This window comes from Silurus aristotelis (assembly GCF_946808225.1).
Source record: "Silurus aristotelis genome assembly, chromosome: 4".
NCBI lineage: Eukaryota > Metazoa > Chordata > Actinopteri > Siluriformes > Siluridae > Silurus > Silurus aristotelis.
Window position 1 is genome coordinate 23,199,636 of NC_139577.1, and position 19,112 is coordinate 23,218,747.

A 19,112-nucleotide genomic window follows, 5' to 3' on the forward strand; every position below is an offset into this window, starting at 1 on the left:
AAAAGAAACCTATTTAATAACATTTCATTATCAATTTATGATTTGAGCACATAATTGTAATGTGACCCTGAGCACTATAGGTGACATTTAAATGCTTCTTATCTACATCAAATCAGCCATTTTACAGTATTCACAGATTTTTTATTTTCATAATTATTCATATATATGTGTGTAGCTCTCTGTGATATGGTGATCACATACAGGGCACTGTAACCTTTTTAATAATGCAGGGGGAATGAATTCTCATTTTCATTAAATGGACAGCACAGCCTTTGAGATGAAAAGGTCTTTGGTGTGGTGTATTAATCTACCTTTCAGCAAAAACATTTAGTCAACATTTCAGTGTTAAAACTTCAGAGCACCTTTTAAAATCAAAATTTATATCTGTCTAATTATATGTTCATTATCATTATTGGTCTAATGGCAATCTGATTAAAATAAAGAAATTTGATATTTACTGACCAAAAACTGCTCTCAAAAGAAAAAGAAAAATATTCTGAATGATGACATCACTGGACACAAAAAAAAATAAACTTTGAGATTAGGGCATCAGACCTCACAGGGTTTTATTAAACATTTTTTTTGTATTGCTTCCCATACAGTAAGAGGCAGAAACCCCTCAAAATTGTACTCATATACTGTAGCACATATCCCTGCACCTCACACGTTCCGCTCAATGTGGCAGTTCTGCCACAACCTCTAGTAGCACACAAGTGTTCATTTCGATACACATGCTCATTCAACTAAAGTTTTTGGTAAGAAAACAAAAGTAATGTAAGAAATGTCTAATGTACCATAGTCAATTAGTTTAATTTCAAAATACATCAACAATAATAATGCACAGTATGATATGCAGTGAAATGTAAAAATTAAGATATTGAATTATAAAAATAGAATAAAGTAATAAAAAGAATGTAAACCATAACATATTATTGCAAAAATAATAAAAAAAAAAATAGAGATAGAACATTAAAATGAGAAAGGACATAGAATAAGGAGAAGCTGAGCAACTATTTATAGAAAGAAAACAAAAAAATTAGGGACCCTGATCCTTGTCCAGGTGAGAGGAAATATTCATATATATGAATTAAAATAAATGAAGGTCAAAGCCATTATTGTTGCTCATTACATGGATATGAATAACATTTAACTTACACAAGTTGTGTTTAGAGCTGCATCACAGTTAACAGTGTGACACGATGACACTTCCAGAAAAATCTTTTTAAAGCTCCTTTGGATAGTAATATGTTCTTAGCTTTTGAAAGGTGCTACTTAGAACCCTTTTCAAAGAGTGTGGAATTGAATGCACAACAATATTGCATACTTTCTGTCAAGCACAAGGATAACTGGACATAAATTACAGTAATTAGTGTACATGTAAATATTACATTGCTAATCTGTTCTCTTTAAAACTGCAATGTGAGTTTCTAAACAAAACATTGTATGCAGCTCTGAGAGAACACAATTAGGTGCCCAAAATCAATGCCAAAATATTGATCAGGAGCTAAATTCATTTTAGTGAATATTACTGTGTCTGGCTGGTTTAAGGATTATTAATAACAGTTTGCTTTATTTCTTTGTGGACAGTCTCTGAAAAGTGTAATGATGTTACAATTTCTATGGTGTCCATAAATATACCCCAGAATGTTTCAGGCTTGTCATGCTGTTGATATTGTGTCCACCCAACTGAGAATTAAATTATTAAATGTATACATTAAAAGACTTTTTGTACTTTGGGAATAGTTATGCATAGTGGAAAGAACACTCCAGTGGTGTCATATTTATTAGTTGAGTTCTGGGAAAAGTAAAATTTCTAAAGGTTTATTGAACAGTGGACGTGGACCATGGAGCCTTCAGAGGCAATAAATCTTCATTTTTGCACACCAGTGCACAGTTATAACAGCAACACAAGATCAAGGATGGGGCAGATTCAAAAGCATCCACAAAATTTGCACAGCTTTTATGATTACATTAGCTAAATGTTAAAGTTTGTTGATTTGTTGTTTGCCCTTTTGTGCCAATCTAGATTCTACACATAATAGTCATTTAGTTGAGCTTTAAGCTTATCTATTAGGTTTCATGATTTATATTTGGTGTGAAATTTTAATAAGTATAGCAATCATATTTCAATCAACTTTAAATTGTGTATTTATATTAAAAAAGTATATATTCATAAAGTTTAATTGTTAAGGTGCTAGCACTGTATCAATGTATGTTTCTCTTTCCCTGAGATATTATTGTTACAGGCTGTATTTTGAAAGGACTGCAGTGTTTTTCTGGATAAAAGCTCATGTTTCTATGAGCCTTGATGGCTTCAATTGATAAATTATCCTTGGATGAATCTAAGACACTATAGTGTCCCCCACTACATGAATTATGACAGATCTGGGTCACTCGAGTTCCATCAATAGGCTCTTATTATCCAGTATACTTTTTATATATTTTTTTTTACTTTTTCTTTATCTATTTTTTAAGGACAGACATTTTAATTAACAAGTTTTCACCACAGTTTGGTGGGTCATTGGATTAAAAAAAGAAAAAAAGAAAAAGGTAACATTCATTGCAATGAGGTATCTTACAGTATGTGTATTTATTTAATTTACATTTTACAACTTTAGAAAATGTTGAATGTAAAACTGGGTTATTAACGAGCAACTCAGTGGTCAGAGTTGCAAGAAAATCTTCTTAAGATGAGATGCAGATAGATAGACAGACGGACAGGCCGATAGAAATCGCCTTTTTGCCTGTAATACAACAGTCAATCTTTTTGCCAATTTTATTCCAATTTTCCAGGTCAAAAATCTAAATTATGAGGTGGATCTCCTGCACACAGCCCTCTTCAGTTCACTCTGCTGGTTTTTGATAGGGTTTAGCTCTTACTCCTTTCCAAAAGTTTGATCTTCTTTTTCTGAAACCATACCTTTGAAATTATGTTTCTGGCAGTAAACTGGTATTTAGAGCTATCCATGATTTTCTCTATCTTGACAAAAACTGCACTATGCTGACACCATCATGATTTACACTGGGTATTTTGTTCTTCGGTTATTTTGTTCCACCTTGTTTTGGTCAGACCAAAAAACATTACACACAGCGAAAGTCAGTAAGACTTCATATTTTAAATGAGAAAGGCCTTCCAGCTAGCAGCTCAATGATGCTAATGATGTTTTGGCAACCTTTCTTTTGAACAAGGTTGTGATTGGTTAATTTTGAACACAGTCACATACCCAATTATTAAAGAGCACTCTTAAACAATCTTGTTAATGTAATGTTTTGTTGTCTTTTTCCCATATCAAATGTTTTTATGTTATTTATTAGAATTTTGTTACACCATTAAGGTGGGATCTGACATGATTTAAATAAATCTTAACAGATAGATAGATAGATAGATAGATAGATAGATAGATAGATAGATAGATAGATAGATAGATAGATAGATAGATAGATAGATAGATAGATAGATAGATAGATAGATAGATAGACAAGTACTCATGGCAGTATATGTATTAGTTACAAGGGGATGATGAGTGCCTTTAGTACCGACTCGTTTAGTAGATTAATTCAGATCATAATTCTGAAACGTGAGTCATAAAGAAACAAACTATCAAAACCTTTTGCAGACTTGATCTTCTATGGGCCATAACAGCAGTGGGACATTTCAGAGACTATAACAGCAGCTAGTTTTAAAACTAGGTCAATTAATGAAGCACCAGACTCTGTAAGATGCAGTTTAAAGTATCTCGGTGAATGGGGATTTATAATGACGGGGTAGATATAAGTGTTATTAGTTTATAATACTGTATGTAACCTGCAAAAAAACTGACAAATAAAGTGGGCAGTCAAATGGACTAATTATGTTTATATTATTATGTTTAATTATTACAGTGCCTATCTTCTGCATGGTTATTTTTGCTGTATGAATTGTTAATTATGGGCAATTTGACTTTGCCTCACTCATAATCCTTTATTTTGTTCAAATGAACATTGTTCAGAAAAGTTTAACGTGTCAGTGCTGCTTTAGAAGAAAAATTGGTTGCAATTTGAATCCTAATAGAGGCACATAGGTTGTCCCTCTGGGGGAGTCCTTAAAAGTTTTATGAGAGAGTTTCTTTGTCAAAAACTTTATCAGAAGCGCCTATAGAACGCTTAAGTATACAAAGAACAATTACGTTTTGTGGTAGAAGATTATAAAAAAGCCAGCTGCAGCAGGGGTTTTCAAAATGTTGCCTCCCATGTGAGATATATAAGAACATTTGTATGAATCAATCGCCAAAGGAATATTAAATACATAATTGTGATTTAGCAAAATGATTTAATGACACAAATTAGTTATGAGCACACATAAAAAAATTATCATTGTTAAAACATTCTGCACCAGTATTAGTATAACTGCATTAAGATATCATATCCAATAAGCCAGGTAGATTGGTATCAGAACTCTAGTGCTTTGATGATAAAGAAAAAATAAAAGTGTTTGTAGTTGTCCACCATTTTTTGGCTGTGCTTCAAACATCTCTAATGGTCACTCAAACACGAGTCGTAAAGGATGGATTAAAATGATCTTGCTTTACGCTTTAACATAACAGTCACATTGATCCATGTGAACAATCAATAAGTACAAAAATCGATTCATCATTAACACCATTAACGTGCCTCGCGATTTTCCTTGTAATTGGTGTTAAATGGATCTGGGTCAAACGGTTTATCTAAAGTTAGAAAAGGCGCGTCAAAATACCATTTCGACCAACTGCAGTGGAATGCAAATAAACCAGATTAAAATCTCGTGCTCCGTTTAATGAGACGCAAAGCTAAGCAATAAACCGTAACCATTTAACCTTAGCTATTAAGATTATAGAATAGCATACAGTACCAGTCACAACTGTGCACTGGTGCCAGACTAAAACTAAATGCGGAATGAACAGGGGGATTTTTCCAGTTCCCGTTACGCACGCGCTCTGTGCGCGTTCTCGCGTGTCGTGGGTCGAGAGCGTCAGCTGGAAGGGGAGAGGATGAAGCGTTGCTGTTACTCGAGGGTAGGAGTGATGCGTGCGCTTTTGCCTGGCAGAACGATAATAGGTTATATAAAGGCACCGGAGACGCGAAACGGCAATCATACCAACTGGAGAGATGATCCAAGATTACCACTTAAGCAGAGCACAAACTCAATAAGTGTACAGGACCCTCACTGTCCTGGCTGTGCCAAGCCGCAAACAAGCTGCGGACAGTCAATGCACAGCGCGCATGGATTACAAAAGAGCCGCCATGGACTTCATGCACAACCAGAGCACAACCAGCGCGCTGAAATCATCCTTGCTCTATTAGTAACTTCACATTTTTGTGTGTAGTGAATGCATTTCTGCAGGAAACGCACAACGCACTGTCTTGTATGGCGAGGTGAAGCTTTACGCATAGTATCACGTTTTCTTCTGGACTGAGAACATGGGCTCGCTTGGCACAAAAGTATGCGGTGTAAATGACACAGAAGTCGCTGATGCGCTCCAACCAGATGATCCGTTTTCAGGACCCGTGAAGTCCATTGCGCCGTGGAACTTTAAAGTGTTAGCAGCATGGATGGTTGTGATCACGTCGCTTTCTCTATCCGAGAACTTTCTGGTTATGTTGGTTACCTACAAGTTTAAACAACTCAGAAAGCCGCTGAACTTCGTCATTGTTAATTTGTCGGTGGCAGATTTTTTCATGTCACTTATCGGTGGGACTTTAAGTGTTGTCACTAATTACCGTGGCTACTTCTTCTTGGGCTCCTGGGCGTGCGTGCTGGAGGGATTTGCCGTCACTTTTTTCGGTGGGTGAAGTGCACACACTTCTGACAGCTTTGTCTCCGAGTATTCTTCAACAGCTCCCTTTAGTCATTTCTACTTCACAGTCTGAAGTCTGTCAAACCAATAGGTTGTTCATACTGAAATAGAATAGCAAAATCTAGAATGAGCTAGAATGTATCAATTGATAAACATTTCCAGTTATTTAGTGCCCAAGATGTTCTGGTAGTTTTGCATAATTGCACCAGTCAATGTTTCAGTCTTTTCTTGGATTAGAAATATGCTTTAAGCTTGTTGATTATTTAAAGATAGGGCTCTATTCTTTCAACATAATTGTATCATGTCAAATTACAACCTTCCAGTTTATTTTCTTTGGCATTTTAAAAAACAATAAACTGTGTTAAACTATAAATAATGTTATAAAGAAGCTATTAAAATGTCTAGAATGAGTTGGGAGAGTGGTAAATTTGACCTCAGGCATACAGCTGCTTTCTTTCAGAATCAAGTGCCATTGTTGTGTATAAAAGAACTCTAATTACTACATTGTATTTAGTTACATCTATAATTACATCTTGAGTGCAGTTTACAATATTCAATGGCTTTTCATAGTTTTTCACAGGAAAAAGCTATGGGATCTGTTTTAGAAGGGTATCTACAGAGCATGTGACTATTGTGTGTTTGGATTTAGGATTATAGACTTTGTGAAAATGCACTTTAAACCTTAATAGGATTATAATCTAGCAGCATATAAGGTAGATGCCAGAAAAGCAGAATTGGGTTTAAAACTTTGACAATGACTTTTGTGTGGAACAAAAAAATCTAATAAAAATACAAATCTAATCAAATCAAGACACCATGCTGCTGGAACCCTATGCACTAATAATTTAAGATGCTTTGTTTACCACTTATTTCTTTTGATGTAGTTCTCATATTCATGAGCTAATATTTTTGTTAATTTTTTTATGTAAAATGACACCAAGGAATTTAATTAGAACACAGTGTCTGTGTGTTCTTTATGGATTTTAGAGGTCAGTTCAATCTTCAGAAAGCTAGAATCAGACAGAGACCACCGTACTGCTTCTAAACTAGGGAACATGTTTGCTGTGGGGTCTACTCTTCTAGTGTTCCAATGATCTAGAAGACCAAACCTGATGGCACCTGAACCTGACTAGTCCTTTTGTCTATAAATTGTCATCCTAGCTCATTGGTCAGATGTAGTAGCTGCAGAATAAGCAATATTTTTGGCTAAATAAGTAATTGTACATGTGAAACTTATTTTATGATCCAAGCTGTGGTTCTTTGAGGGTGCATCAAGGTCAAATCAGTTGGCTTATAGTTTCTGAGACCCGAGTTGTTCTTATTTGGACCGAAGAAGAACCACAGGATGCATTTTACAAGGCTGATTTAAATGTGTTTTGCAGCACTGACTGTGCCATTCATAAACCAGACTGACAAGAGAACTGCAGAGCTGGGGTACTGTATAGAATTTGATATGAATCCTGCCTTGGCAGTATCTGTACTTTCTTGCATAGCAAAATCCTTTGTGTCTAACATCATGTTGAAGTGCTACAGATTTGATGCTAGGAGATATCCACATGTTGGCATCCAGTCCTGTTCGGGCCACTGGAATTTAGGCGTGACTCTAATGGGAGCCTGTCAGTGATGCATTAGAGCTGAGAGAGGATAATTTAGATTACTTTCCAAATATAACTGAAAACCATGGTCCATTATTCATTTATTGTACAAATCATTCAGGCTGCAAGCCCAGTGTTCTCAGGGTTGACTCTGCATCCACTTCAGCCCAGACCATGACAAAGCGTTTACTGATGATGAATGAATGAACAATGTTAATGTTTCTTGATTCAACTTTATCTGAGTTACATATACTGTATAATGTATGTTAATTAAAAAAAAATAATTCTTGCACTTATATTTCACACCAGGTATAGTGGGTATGTGGTCCCTGGCTACACTTGCTTTCGAGAGATATTTTGTGATCTGCCGTCCTCTGGGAAATGTCCGTCTGCGAGTTAAACATGCAGCATTAGGACTGCTGTTTGTCTGGACCTTCTCTTTTATCTGGACCATCCCACCTGTGTTGGGCTGGAGTAGCTACACAGTCAGCAAGATTGGCACCACCTGCGAACCCAACTGGTGAGCAGCATTACTTTTCTACTAACATGATCTATATTCGACAAGTAGCAAATCTGAGACCGACAAGGGTTTCAATCTCTGCTAACTTGTACCTATGTCGCATTTAAATGTCATACACATTAAGAAAAATATGCCCACTTAAATGAACAGAAAACATAGAGTCAACATTTTACATTGTTCTACATTTAAGAATATTAAAAATATCGAAGTATGGGCAATACTGTGTAGGTTCTATATATAGTTCTAATTTTTCTTTATGAAAATCTGGTGTAAGTAAAATGAACTTTTCAAACTGTGTCATTATGAAATTCATAGTATAAAAATCTGCTGCAATGGTATCAATATACAATTACTTTTTGACACCAGGATGGTTTACAAATTGTTTCTGAATTATGGCTGAGATACAAGTCTTAATATTCTGTGTTTGTATATATATATATATATATATATATATATATATATATATATATATATATATATATATATATATATATATATATATATATATATATATATATATATATTCCCTGACAGGTGAAGTGAATAAAATTGATTAGCTCGTTACAATGGTACCTGTGAACAGTAAACAGTCAGTTCTTGCTGAAGTGTTGCAAGCAGGAAAAATATTCACGGATCTACAGTAAGCTACTTGACAATTTTTCCCCAAAGATAAATTTGTTAAAATGAGCACCCAAGGCTCACTAAGGCATGTTTGGAGTTAAGGATAGCACATCCCATCCAAATCCACAGAACACACTGTGTAGTGTAGCACAAACTGCTGAAAAATGTATTGCTGGCTTTGATCGAAAGGGATCAGAACATAAAGTGCATTACTGACAGCTTGAAGTATTTTAGGCTTTTTCATGTAACTACAGACTTGTCATAGTGCCTATACTGACCCTTGTCCACTGTTCTAATAAATCACATTTTCTTTCACAGCTTGTGAACAACTTGGTATTTGTGTGTTACTTACCTGGAGAAGAGATGTCACCAGGAGGCATTTTAATTTTACCACCTTTTATCTGAACACTTGCAAATCAAGTAATTTTAAATATTTCCTTTAGAGATCTTGTGGAGTCCATGCCTTTATGGAGTATAGTACTATTATGACCATCACAATATTAGGCAGATGATTGAGGCAGATTAGTGTAAATAGCTTAAAAAAAAAAAAAAAAAAGAAAAAAAAAAGAGGTTTCCTGGTGGTCTAGTGGTTAGGATGCGGCGCTCTCACCACTGCGCACTGGGTTCAATCCCCCGTCAGGAACCAACCTCAGCCACTCTTAGTGCCGGTCCCAAGCCCGGATAAATGGGGAGGGTTGTGTTAGGAAGGGCATCCAGCGTAAAAACATCTCCCAAATCAAACATGCGGAGGATCCGCTGTGTCGACCCCTAACGGGAGAAGCCAAAAGAAACTTAGTGTAAATAGCTAAAATTAATCTTGAAAAATGTTTGTTGAGAGTGCAAACACAACAGACAACATTTACAAACATTACATTTCATAGTCTGTATGCTAAAAAAATAGCGTATTATTTTACATACTACTTTTACATACACTACTTCTTATTCATTTTTTGCTTCTAGACCACCAAAATTGCAATTGATTTATGATTTGTCTACCAATGAAATGTCATGCTACAATCAATACAATGTGACAGCAACAGATAAATGCTTTCTAGAAAACAGGAAATTTTATATCACCTTTGAATCACCTTTGAACTGTATCACCAAAGAAACATTTAAACCTTCAGTGCCTAAAAGCTTTAATGGAATCCAAAGCTGGCGTTACAGAAAATCAAACAAATGTCACATGAGTGCATGGGTAAAATGTGCTTTTCTCTTAACACCATATAAACTCTAAGTAGTCCTTAATGCTGTGACAAAAATAAACTGCACCACTAAAACAATAGTAACAAGAGCTTCACCTCTCCACCTTGATACAGACTTGGTTTGATCTCTCAACAGGTACTCTGGTGACCCGCATGACCACACTTTCATCATTACTTTCTTTCTCACCTGTTTCATCCTGCCTCTGGCTGTTATCATTGTGTGTTACAGCAAGCTGCTGCGCAAGCTGAGAAAGGTTAGTCAACTGCTTCTGCTGGAGAATTCTGCAGAGTCAGACACATTGTTTTAGGTTCTACTGCATTCCATTAGTCATCTAACAAAATTTCTGTAAATTATATGCAGTTGCATATATTGTGTGTCCAGGTCTGTAGTGTGTTTGTAGAGAAGTGATGTCAATTCCATACTAAAAATAATTTAGAATTGTAATCGCTGAGTTTGATGAACTATTATTTAATGTGTTTGCTCGGAATGCATCATACCAGTGTCTCTTTGCAGGTGTCCAACTCTAATCGCAGGTTGGTGAATGCCCGGAAGCCTGACCAGCAGGTTTCAAGTATGGTGGTGGTGATGATTGTAGCCTTCATGGTAGCCTGGACACCATATGCACTATTCTCTATCACCGTTACAATTCATCCAACCATATACTTAGACCCGATACTAGCTTCTGTTCCTGCTTTCTTCGCGAAAACTGCTGCCGTCTACAACCCCATCATCTACGTCTTTATGAACAAACAGGTACAGAAGAACCTAAATATTAATAATAATGTTTAATATTTTGAATTTCAGAATTTTTCAGGAAATCAATTTAAGGTGTGATATAAATGCAATTATACCACAGCAATTTTGAACTCTCAAATCTGACATCAAATATTATCAGATTATTGTGGTGAAGCTTCTGAGTCTGGCCTCCATCTGTCTGACAGCACGTTGGAAAACATCACAGCATGTTGGTGTAAGATTTAATTCTGATGGAAACCAAGCGGAGAAGCTATTTTTTCTTTTTTTCCAAGCCATTTGATATTGAAGCCATAGATGTTAACACCTTCCTAAATAAAACATGGATCATGAATAAAACAGTATAGAAGAAAAAGGGCAAAATGTCTTAAAAATATATCTATTCTTCCAGCCACATAACGGCCACTTTCCTCTGGTGCTCTCTGAGCAGTTTTAATTACAGAAAAAAATACCAGCTTATTGCCACAATGGTGAAATGTTTTTAATTTGATGTGAACACTAGACATTAGAGGAATCCCAGTGCATTGGCTCTCATTGGCTTAATCAAGGAGTAAGAGATTCGTAAGTCATTTTATTATGACCTTGTTCTAAAGTGAAACACGTTGGAGTAGTAAATAATCATTGTACAAATGCTTTGGGAAAACCTCTTCAAATATTTTTATATTTTCAATATAGTCTCTATACTCAGCCCATACCTTTAAAATGATAACATCTACTATGGTATTGTACAAGTCTTAAGTGCAGAATAAGACATAAATGTAAAGTGTTTCTATATACAAGAATGATTATAAGGAGCAGTAAACACAATCAATATTTAGTTCAGCACCACCACTTACAGTTTGATATGGAAAACAGCCACGTTTGACTATAAAAGTATGCATATTGTAGAATCTACAAAACACGCTTCTGTTTTCCTTTTTTAAAGAGAGGTTATGCAGGAGACATACAGTACAATCATCTAGAACATACAAAATGAAGATTAAAAATGTTTTTGCAAAGTATTCTATATAGTTTACAAAGTGTCTGATAAAATATAAATAAATATTTTCAGAACCTTATTTGTCACACCTATATCTAATATTCAGAAGCTTTCTAGACGTTTTAATGCTAGCATTGAAAAAGAACAAGGTAGAAAATAACCTAATTACAGTCTCATCATACAATACACAGGATCATGATGTTTAAAAAAAGAAAATTTTAAATTATGTATTATTGACTGATCAATCTTGTATGAAATAAAAATTTAATGACCTTTCCATTATTAGTCATTGTATACAGTGATTGCTTTCAATAAATCCTAAACGGCAGAAGAGAGGCTTCATGTGGTTAAGATTGGCCCAGTTAAGGATCCCTGCTGCTAAATAGGTTAGTGTGTTTAAAAAAAAATCAATGGCAAAAAAAATATGCAGATGTATGTACCTAAATATAGAAGAATTAATCAACCTAAAACAGAATAATCTTAATCAAAGAGTAGCATTTGTATTTTCTTCTGATTTCTTATTGTTGCTGTTGTTTAGTTAGACAGAGCAAATCCTATTAGAATCACAAGGCTATATTTGTAACTGCAGATTATATCTCTAATTCTAGACCATTGTTTGAGACCTTGAAATATTCAAATTCTTTTTGCAGCACACCGTACTTTAATAATCAACATGTAGTGCATTGTAGTGTAAGTGTATAAACCAGTATGCATATACTTTCTGGATTAATAATTTCATTTCAAGTATTATTATAAGTTTTATTATAAATTTGCTTTAAAACCAGTAGTAGCTCATTCACAACGGCAGACGGTGCATACAGTTTTTCTTCACTCTCATTCCAATGCATATGTTTGAACATTTTATAAAAAATATACCTTAAATCAATATTTTAATATGTTATTAATGTTTCTTTCACAAGCTGATCTGTTAATTTGGATAAACAATATTTTCAGATATAATAGATCCTTACATTTTGCCGAAAGCACTCAACCCTCTCTTAATATTACCTCAAATACATGTAAAATGCATTTAAATGAACTGTTACACTATAAACTGGATAGTTATATGACTCATGACTGCTTGTTATATAATTACTCAAAACATTCAATACATAATAGCCAATAGCATAGCTCAAGTGTGATTGGTATTATATTCTAATATATATATATATATATATATATATATATATATATATATATATATATATATATATATATATATATATATATATATATATATATATTAACTATAGATTTATAAATCTATATTTATGAGTTGCTGCTTCTTTAAACATAAAGCAGATTTCATCAACATTCAGGTGGAGACAAAGTCATGACAAAAAAAATAAAGCCTTAAAAAACCCAGGCAAACGAGATACATACACATAGCAATATTGTGGACCAAGATTTGTAATTAAACTTGTCTAGAAAAATCTTTTTTTCTCTCTGAATAAATGGTCTGTATTAAACATTCTAGTACAGAAACAAGGTAATCCTTTAAAAAGGTTAAGGATGGGCCAGATGTTTCAAGGTTCATTTTTATATCAGTTTTTTCATCATGCTTATTCAGTTCAGCTGATGCCTGATACAGGTAAGGAACTGGAACTGAAGTATATATAAGTGATATATCAAAAAGGCAAGGGATAATTGGCAATCAATTTAAATGTTAATTAACCCAAATTTTCAGGTGTTACGGCTATTACACATCTCACTACGCTGTCATAACAATTAGTATGATTTAGTAAACTAATTACTCCTCTTATTACTCTTATTATGAGAAATCATAATAAATACAAAAAAAACCAAAACATTTTTTTCATTACTTTTTTGTTTATGGTATGTTTAATGTATTTTTCACCTTGTATTATCTTCTGGAAAGGAGTTGTTAGTGCCAAAATTTTTTAGCATGGCATTAATTACAATTTTTTTGTTTGTTTTGTTTTGTTTTAACCACTGGGCAGAAATTCTCAACACAGGGTTGGTATTCTCTTTTCTACTAGTATTTAGAGAAAACAGAACATCAGAGCAACTCACATCATAACTAGAAAGAAGGAACTTCATTATGCTTTAATTAGCGCTCAAGGACTGCAGTTGTGTCTCAGGGGACCTTGTGCACCTTGAAAAATTTAAATCTACTTGTATTGTAATACACTTCATCATCCATTCCATTGAAACTTTAGATTTGTGAGATTTATTGAGCAAGTTTTGAGCAAATCTCTCCATGTGGTTAATTCCTAAAGGAAAGAATTGTAAGATCCAGCTGTGACATTAATCCAGGAATAATAATGGAACTTTAATTCAGAACCACCAGGGGCAGCACTAGCATTGGGTTTTAGGGACACACAACCTTTCACTGTTTTCTTTTTAACTTGAATTTGTTTACATGTTCATTTACATCCTATAGCCAATCTGACACAAAGCAAAACAAGATCATTTAAAGGTTCCCTTTTAGGAATATCATAATACCATGATAATGAAGATGTAAAAAAGAAATCTTTAGATAAAATACATGCAGATTAACATGATATAAGGAAATGGACAAATAACGATGCAGCATACAGAGGATATGAGCAGACAGTAAAAGGCTTGATGATTATAAACTGAAGTAGTGAGCTGTTTGTCCTAATGCGGAAACAATGCTTGTCCTAATTGTCCTAATGCTGTTTGTCCGCATTAGGACAAACAGCTCACTACCTCAGTTTATAATCATCAAGCCTTTTCATCTGAACACTTGACTGTCTGCTCATATCCTCTGTATGCTGCATCGTTATTTATTCATTTCCTTATATCATGTTAATCTGCATGTATTTTATCTAAAGATTTCTTTTTTACATCTTCATTATCATGGTATTATGATATTCCTAAAAGGGAACCTTTAAATGATCTTGTTTTGCTTTGTGTAAAACAGGTGTCAACAACATGGTGCCCACGGGCACCAGGTTGCCCGCAAGGACCACGAGTCGCCCGCAGGCCTTCTCTAAAAATAGCTCACCATAGCGCCACTTACCAGTGAGCTGCATCTAATTTATTTTGTTGCTATTCTTTTTTAAATCACACTTGCATTGGTGTGAATTAAGAAATGACAATATTAAAATATAGATGACTAGACAAAAATGAATATTATTAATTATTAATAACAACATATAATTAATGGTAAATTGAGCAAATTTGTTATTTCAGAAGTTTGTATCCAACTGGTGGCCCTTCACATTAATCGGGACCCAAGAAGTAGCTCTCAGTTTCAAAAAGGTCGGTCACCCCTGATCTAAAAAAGTGTAGCTTCCAGAGTGTTGTCTTTTTTTTTATTTCCACTAGAACTAGTTTATATAATGTTGTAAAATGTTAATTCATATACTGTTGTAGTCAGATGTCATTTTACAGAATTCTAATAAAAATCTTAGGTCTTATGAGCCATAAAGGCCATTCTTTTAAACAATTTAAATCTTTGTTAAAAAAAACCAAAAAAAAAAACCAAGTAAATTCATAATTTAGATATCTGTCTTGAATTCTAAGCATTCTGACAAAATTGAAATCAAATCCATGAGCATTATTTTATTCATGAAGCATGAAATTGAGCATTAAGTGGCCATCCTGTGGTTTATCATGGTCATGTGTTTTAGATTAGCATTGCTTTGAAGAATGCATGAAATCAATCTTCATCTTAGGGTATTTATATATGTAAATAGAAATGTAGCTTGGTTCTAGATAAAGTAATGTATGTTGCCTTTTAATTATTATTATGGATAAGCATTAAATTAGATGCGCTTCCACCCCTATAAATTAAGTTCTTTTCATGGGATTTTTGCATCAGTTGTACTCTCATCTACTCACAGGATAGCAGTTAATGATTTAGCCTGTAAAGATTTTCATTAAAGAAGGTTTTCATTAATTCTTAACCTACTGGAAAAGCTCACTGCTGTTTTTCCAATAAGAAGTTGTCAATATTTAGAAAACTTATGGGACATTGATTAGGTCATTGAGGTTTGTAGATTAATATAGAATTGTTCAATAAACTTATGAGTCAACTATGCTTCCACTACTTGTGTAAGTAAAATGTATATTCATATCCATTTTATGTCTGTCTTATGTTTAAATGCAGAAATAATAATAAAATAAATAAAAATAAAAAGACAATTGAAAAACTGACCATTAAATAGTGTGCTTCCATTATGTTGGCTTGCCTTGGTCATGTGGTTTAAGGCATAGGCTTTTAAATAGGCTCTATTTAGCATTTTAAATTAAAGTCAGCTTCTTATACAAGTTGTATTCAAAAATGTGATATTTTAATAAATAGATAAGGGAAAGCCATTATTTAATATGACCATGAACATGTACATGACTAATTTCTAAGGTAAATGATTTAATCATTGTCAACTCTTAAAATGACCTCAAACATGTTTCTAGAAAAAGGGTTCAGCTAATTCAGGTCAAATCTAAACTGATGTAATCAAATCCTTTCAGAAAAATGAGAACATTATCATTGCTAGGTCTGCGTTTCTCAGCATTACCCATTCAATCAATAGCCATCAATATATAATTACATTTGTTGAAGTAACAGAAACAACACTCTACCTACACACCAGCTAATGAATCCCAATGGGGCAGAAACACAACTAATATAAAAACTAACCACAGGAAAAGAACTTTAACTACGTTAGATGGTGCCCTCAACTTGTCAGTGAACTGTTTATGGTGTATGTGGCAGATAGAAACATAATAGTTACCAGATAGTAGATAGTAGATTTGAACCCTTACATCTAATATCACCACCAGCCATCACTGCTTCTCTTACATTTCTAGCCTATTTTCATATCTGATGCATGGCTTAAATGCCTATTTTTTTGAGCAATTAAAAAAATGTAGGTCACCTAGCACCAGTGAACAGTTTACTCACCTGAATTTCATTAATTATGAAATATTAATTGTTATGAAAATATATGTTTATATTGTGCCTTCTTTGTGTGGTTTAGTTTAGGAAGTGCCTGATTCAGCTGCTCAGCTGCAGCAGCAACACTACAGTGGAGATGAACCAGTCCACAGACCGAGCAGGCATGACGGGTGAGAGCAACTCGGGCGAGATGTCAGCCATAGCTGCCCGAATCCCTGCTGCTAGCACCTCTTCACCGAAACCTAACGAGGAGCACAGCAACTTCTGCTCCTACAGCCAGCTGCCAATCCCAGAAAACAAAGTGTGCCCTATGTAATTGAGCAAGACATAACTCTAATTCAAACTCAAACCCAAAAGGGCTCACTGAACATCTTTTTCCAGGATTCTGAGTGTATCACCTTATCAGCTATAAAACCTGATGATCAATGAGCAGCAACAGCTTTAACAATGCCAGTACCATATCAACAGCAATAGCTTGATTTTAACAATAGGTGTTCTAGCGGTATTCTACACTTTTTATTTCACATTCAAGTGTAACTAGTGATATGAGATAATTCTCTTTTTTCCCTTGATATTTTCAGAGTCTATCCGATGAGTTATGATAAATGCTATAATCATGTGACCAGTATCACTAACAAGCCAAGCTCCTTTAATCAAATATGTTCTTTTTATTTGTTTGTGTATTATTACAGTCAAGTAATGGCACAGAACTAGTCAAAGGTGGGGAGTTGGGGGCTCTTAGGACACAATGACTACTTTTAATATACTGACTGTGTGTGCAAGTGAGAGAGAAAAAGTGTGTGTGTGTGTGTGTGTGTGTGTGTGTGTGTGTGTGTGTGTGTGTGTGTGTGTGTGTGTGTGTGTGTTTGTTGTGTATACAGTAATAGTGTAGAATTGTTATAAAATGAGTTTTTTTATAACAGTCTATATCATGTCTCATGTCATGATTTTATGTCAACGATCATGAATGACAAAGTGTAAGTTTAAGCAGTAAAAAATAATTAAATCAAACATTTTTCATCTGGGTTCTCCGGTTTCCTTCCACCCCCCACAGGTGCCCTGTGATATTCTGGCTTTCTCCCACCTTCATCCCAGTGTTCCCTTTGACAGTTTTCAGATCTGCTTTGTCCAAGGATACTGAAGATGAATAAACTAATGATGTATTTTAATTACACTATATAATTTATGGCTTCAAAGTTATTTTAGTTATATAACAATGATTCAGTGTATAAGTTAAAACTATATTTAATCAAATTTTCTTGTTAATAATAATGATACACTATAAAGCTTTTACAGCATTGGCTTGCTGGCCTTATCTTAGAGCAACACTCTTTTTTTCTTTTCCATTTATCAACAAACAGAAAAATCCTGCTATGAAGCAGGATTTATAACTGTTGGAATCCACATAATCCACTTATGGCGGTTGAAAGGTCAGGTTTTCCAAATACACGAGACAGCTTTCTTTGAATTTGCTTTCCTTTGAAACAGTAGTTATGTGTGTTTTTCAAAACACTCACTGTATCTCCATCACAGCTTCATATTCATTAATCTACACTCGGATAAAACCTTTCTAATTGACTGTAATTCTTGCTGTGGGATTCAATAAAATGGAGAGTGTCAGTTGGTGTTGATTAATTTTCTGTAGCAGAACAGTTCTTACAATAGATGTGACTAAAAATGGTTTTAACAGCAGTCAAATGAATCTCATGAAAACATTCAAAGGTTTGAGACCCAACTTAATTACTTAAGAAAAAGAAAGGTCACATTTTCTGCATGCCCAACCTTTTTTTGGAACATGCGTAAAGTCAAGTCAAGTCAATTCAAGTTTATTTGTATAGCGCTTTTCACAACAGACATTGTCTCAAAGCAGCTTTACACAAATCAACAGTTAAGGTGAATGGTGTGAATTTGTCCCTGATGAGCAGCCGTGGCGACTGTGGCAAGGAAAAACTTCCTTAGATGTAATGAGGAAGAAACCTTGAGAGGAACCAGACTCAAAAGGGGAACCCATCCTCATTTTGGTGACATCAAGAGTTTGATCATAAATCTTTCAACAATACAGAACACTGGAGAGTGAGAACTAACATGATTACTGGAGTATAAGATTATAAGTGATGTTCTTTCTGCAGTCTTATACAGTCTATATGGTTAGTAGTAAAGACCTTTGCAAGTTATTTTTCTCTGTCTCTCTCTGTTGAGCTCTACAAGCTACTCCTGAGACACCAGTGACCCTGACTCCCTGAGCTCCCTGGACCTGTCTGATCCATCCTGATGACATACTTCTAACAGAGTGCTCATCACTTGAAAACTTCTGTGAGGATGGAACCATATGGACAGGTCAAGGATCCAAGAGATTGCTGTGGAAGGCACCAATTAGACTCCATGAAGAATGGCTTTGGACTGCAATTGATACAAACAGTTTTGCTACAATGGCCTAGGACTGCAATTACTATAAAAACTTTAGGACTACAATTGCCACAGACAGACTTAAGTCTTCCACGGCAGACATCTTCAACAATATAGACTTCATTGTGGTAGAGCGTATGGGTCGAGGAAAGGAACGCCAAAACAGAAAAGATTCAGAATCAACAAAAATTCCTTTATTTTATATTTTTACTCTGTGCTCAGTGCCTCAGTCACTCGTTCTCTGGCACACACACACACACACACACACATCCTCACGCTCCTCCTTAAATGCTTCCTCCGATTACTGCAAGAGAGAGAACAAACCGGCCGC

General features: G+C 34.6%; 1 protein-coding gene across 1 annotated transcript; it reads left to right on the forward strand.

Annotated features, from left to right (window-relative positions):
• The first annotated feature begins 4,880 nt into the window (after positions 1 to 4,880).
• Positions 4,881 to 17,400, forward strand: valopa (vertebrate ancient long opsin a). Its single transcript, XM_083538446.1, has 5 exons — positions 4,881 to 5,800; positions 7,718 to 7,928; positions 9,891 to 10,008; positions 10,269 to 10,508; positions 16,458 to 17,400. Exons 1-5 carry the CDS (start codon positions 5,437 to 5,439, stop codon positions 16,689 to 16,691), a joined length of 1,167 nt encoding a protein of 388 aa, XP_083394572.1. The 5' UTR covers positions 4,881 to 5,436; the 3' UTR covers positions 16,692 to 17,400.
• The last annotated feature ends 1,712 nt before the right edge of the window (positions 17,401 to 19,112 follow it).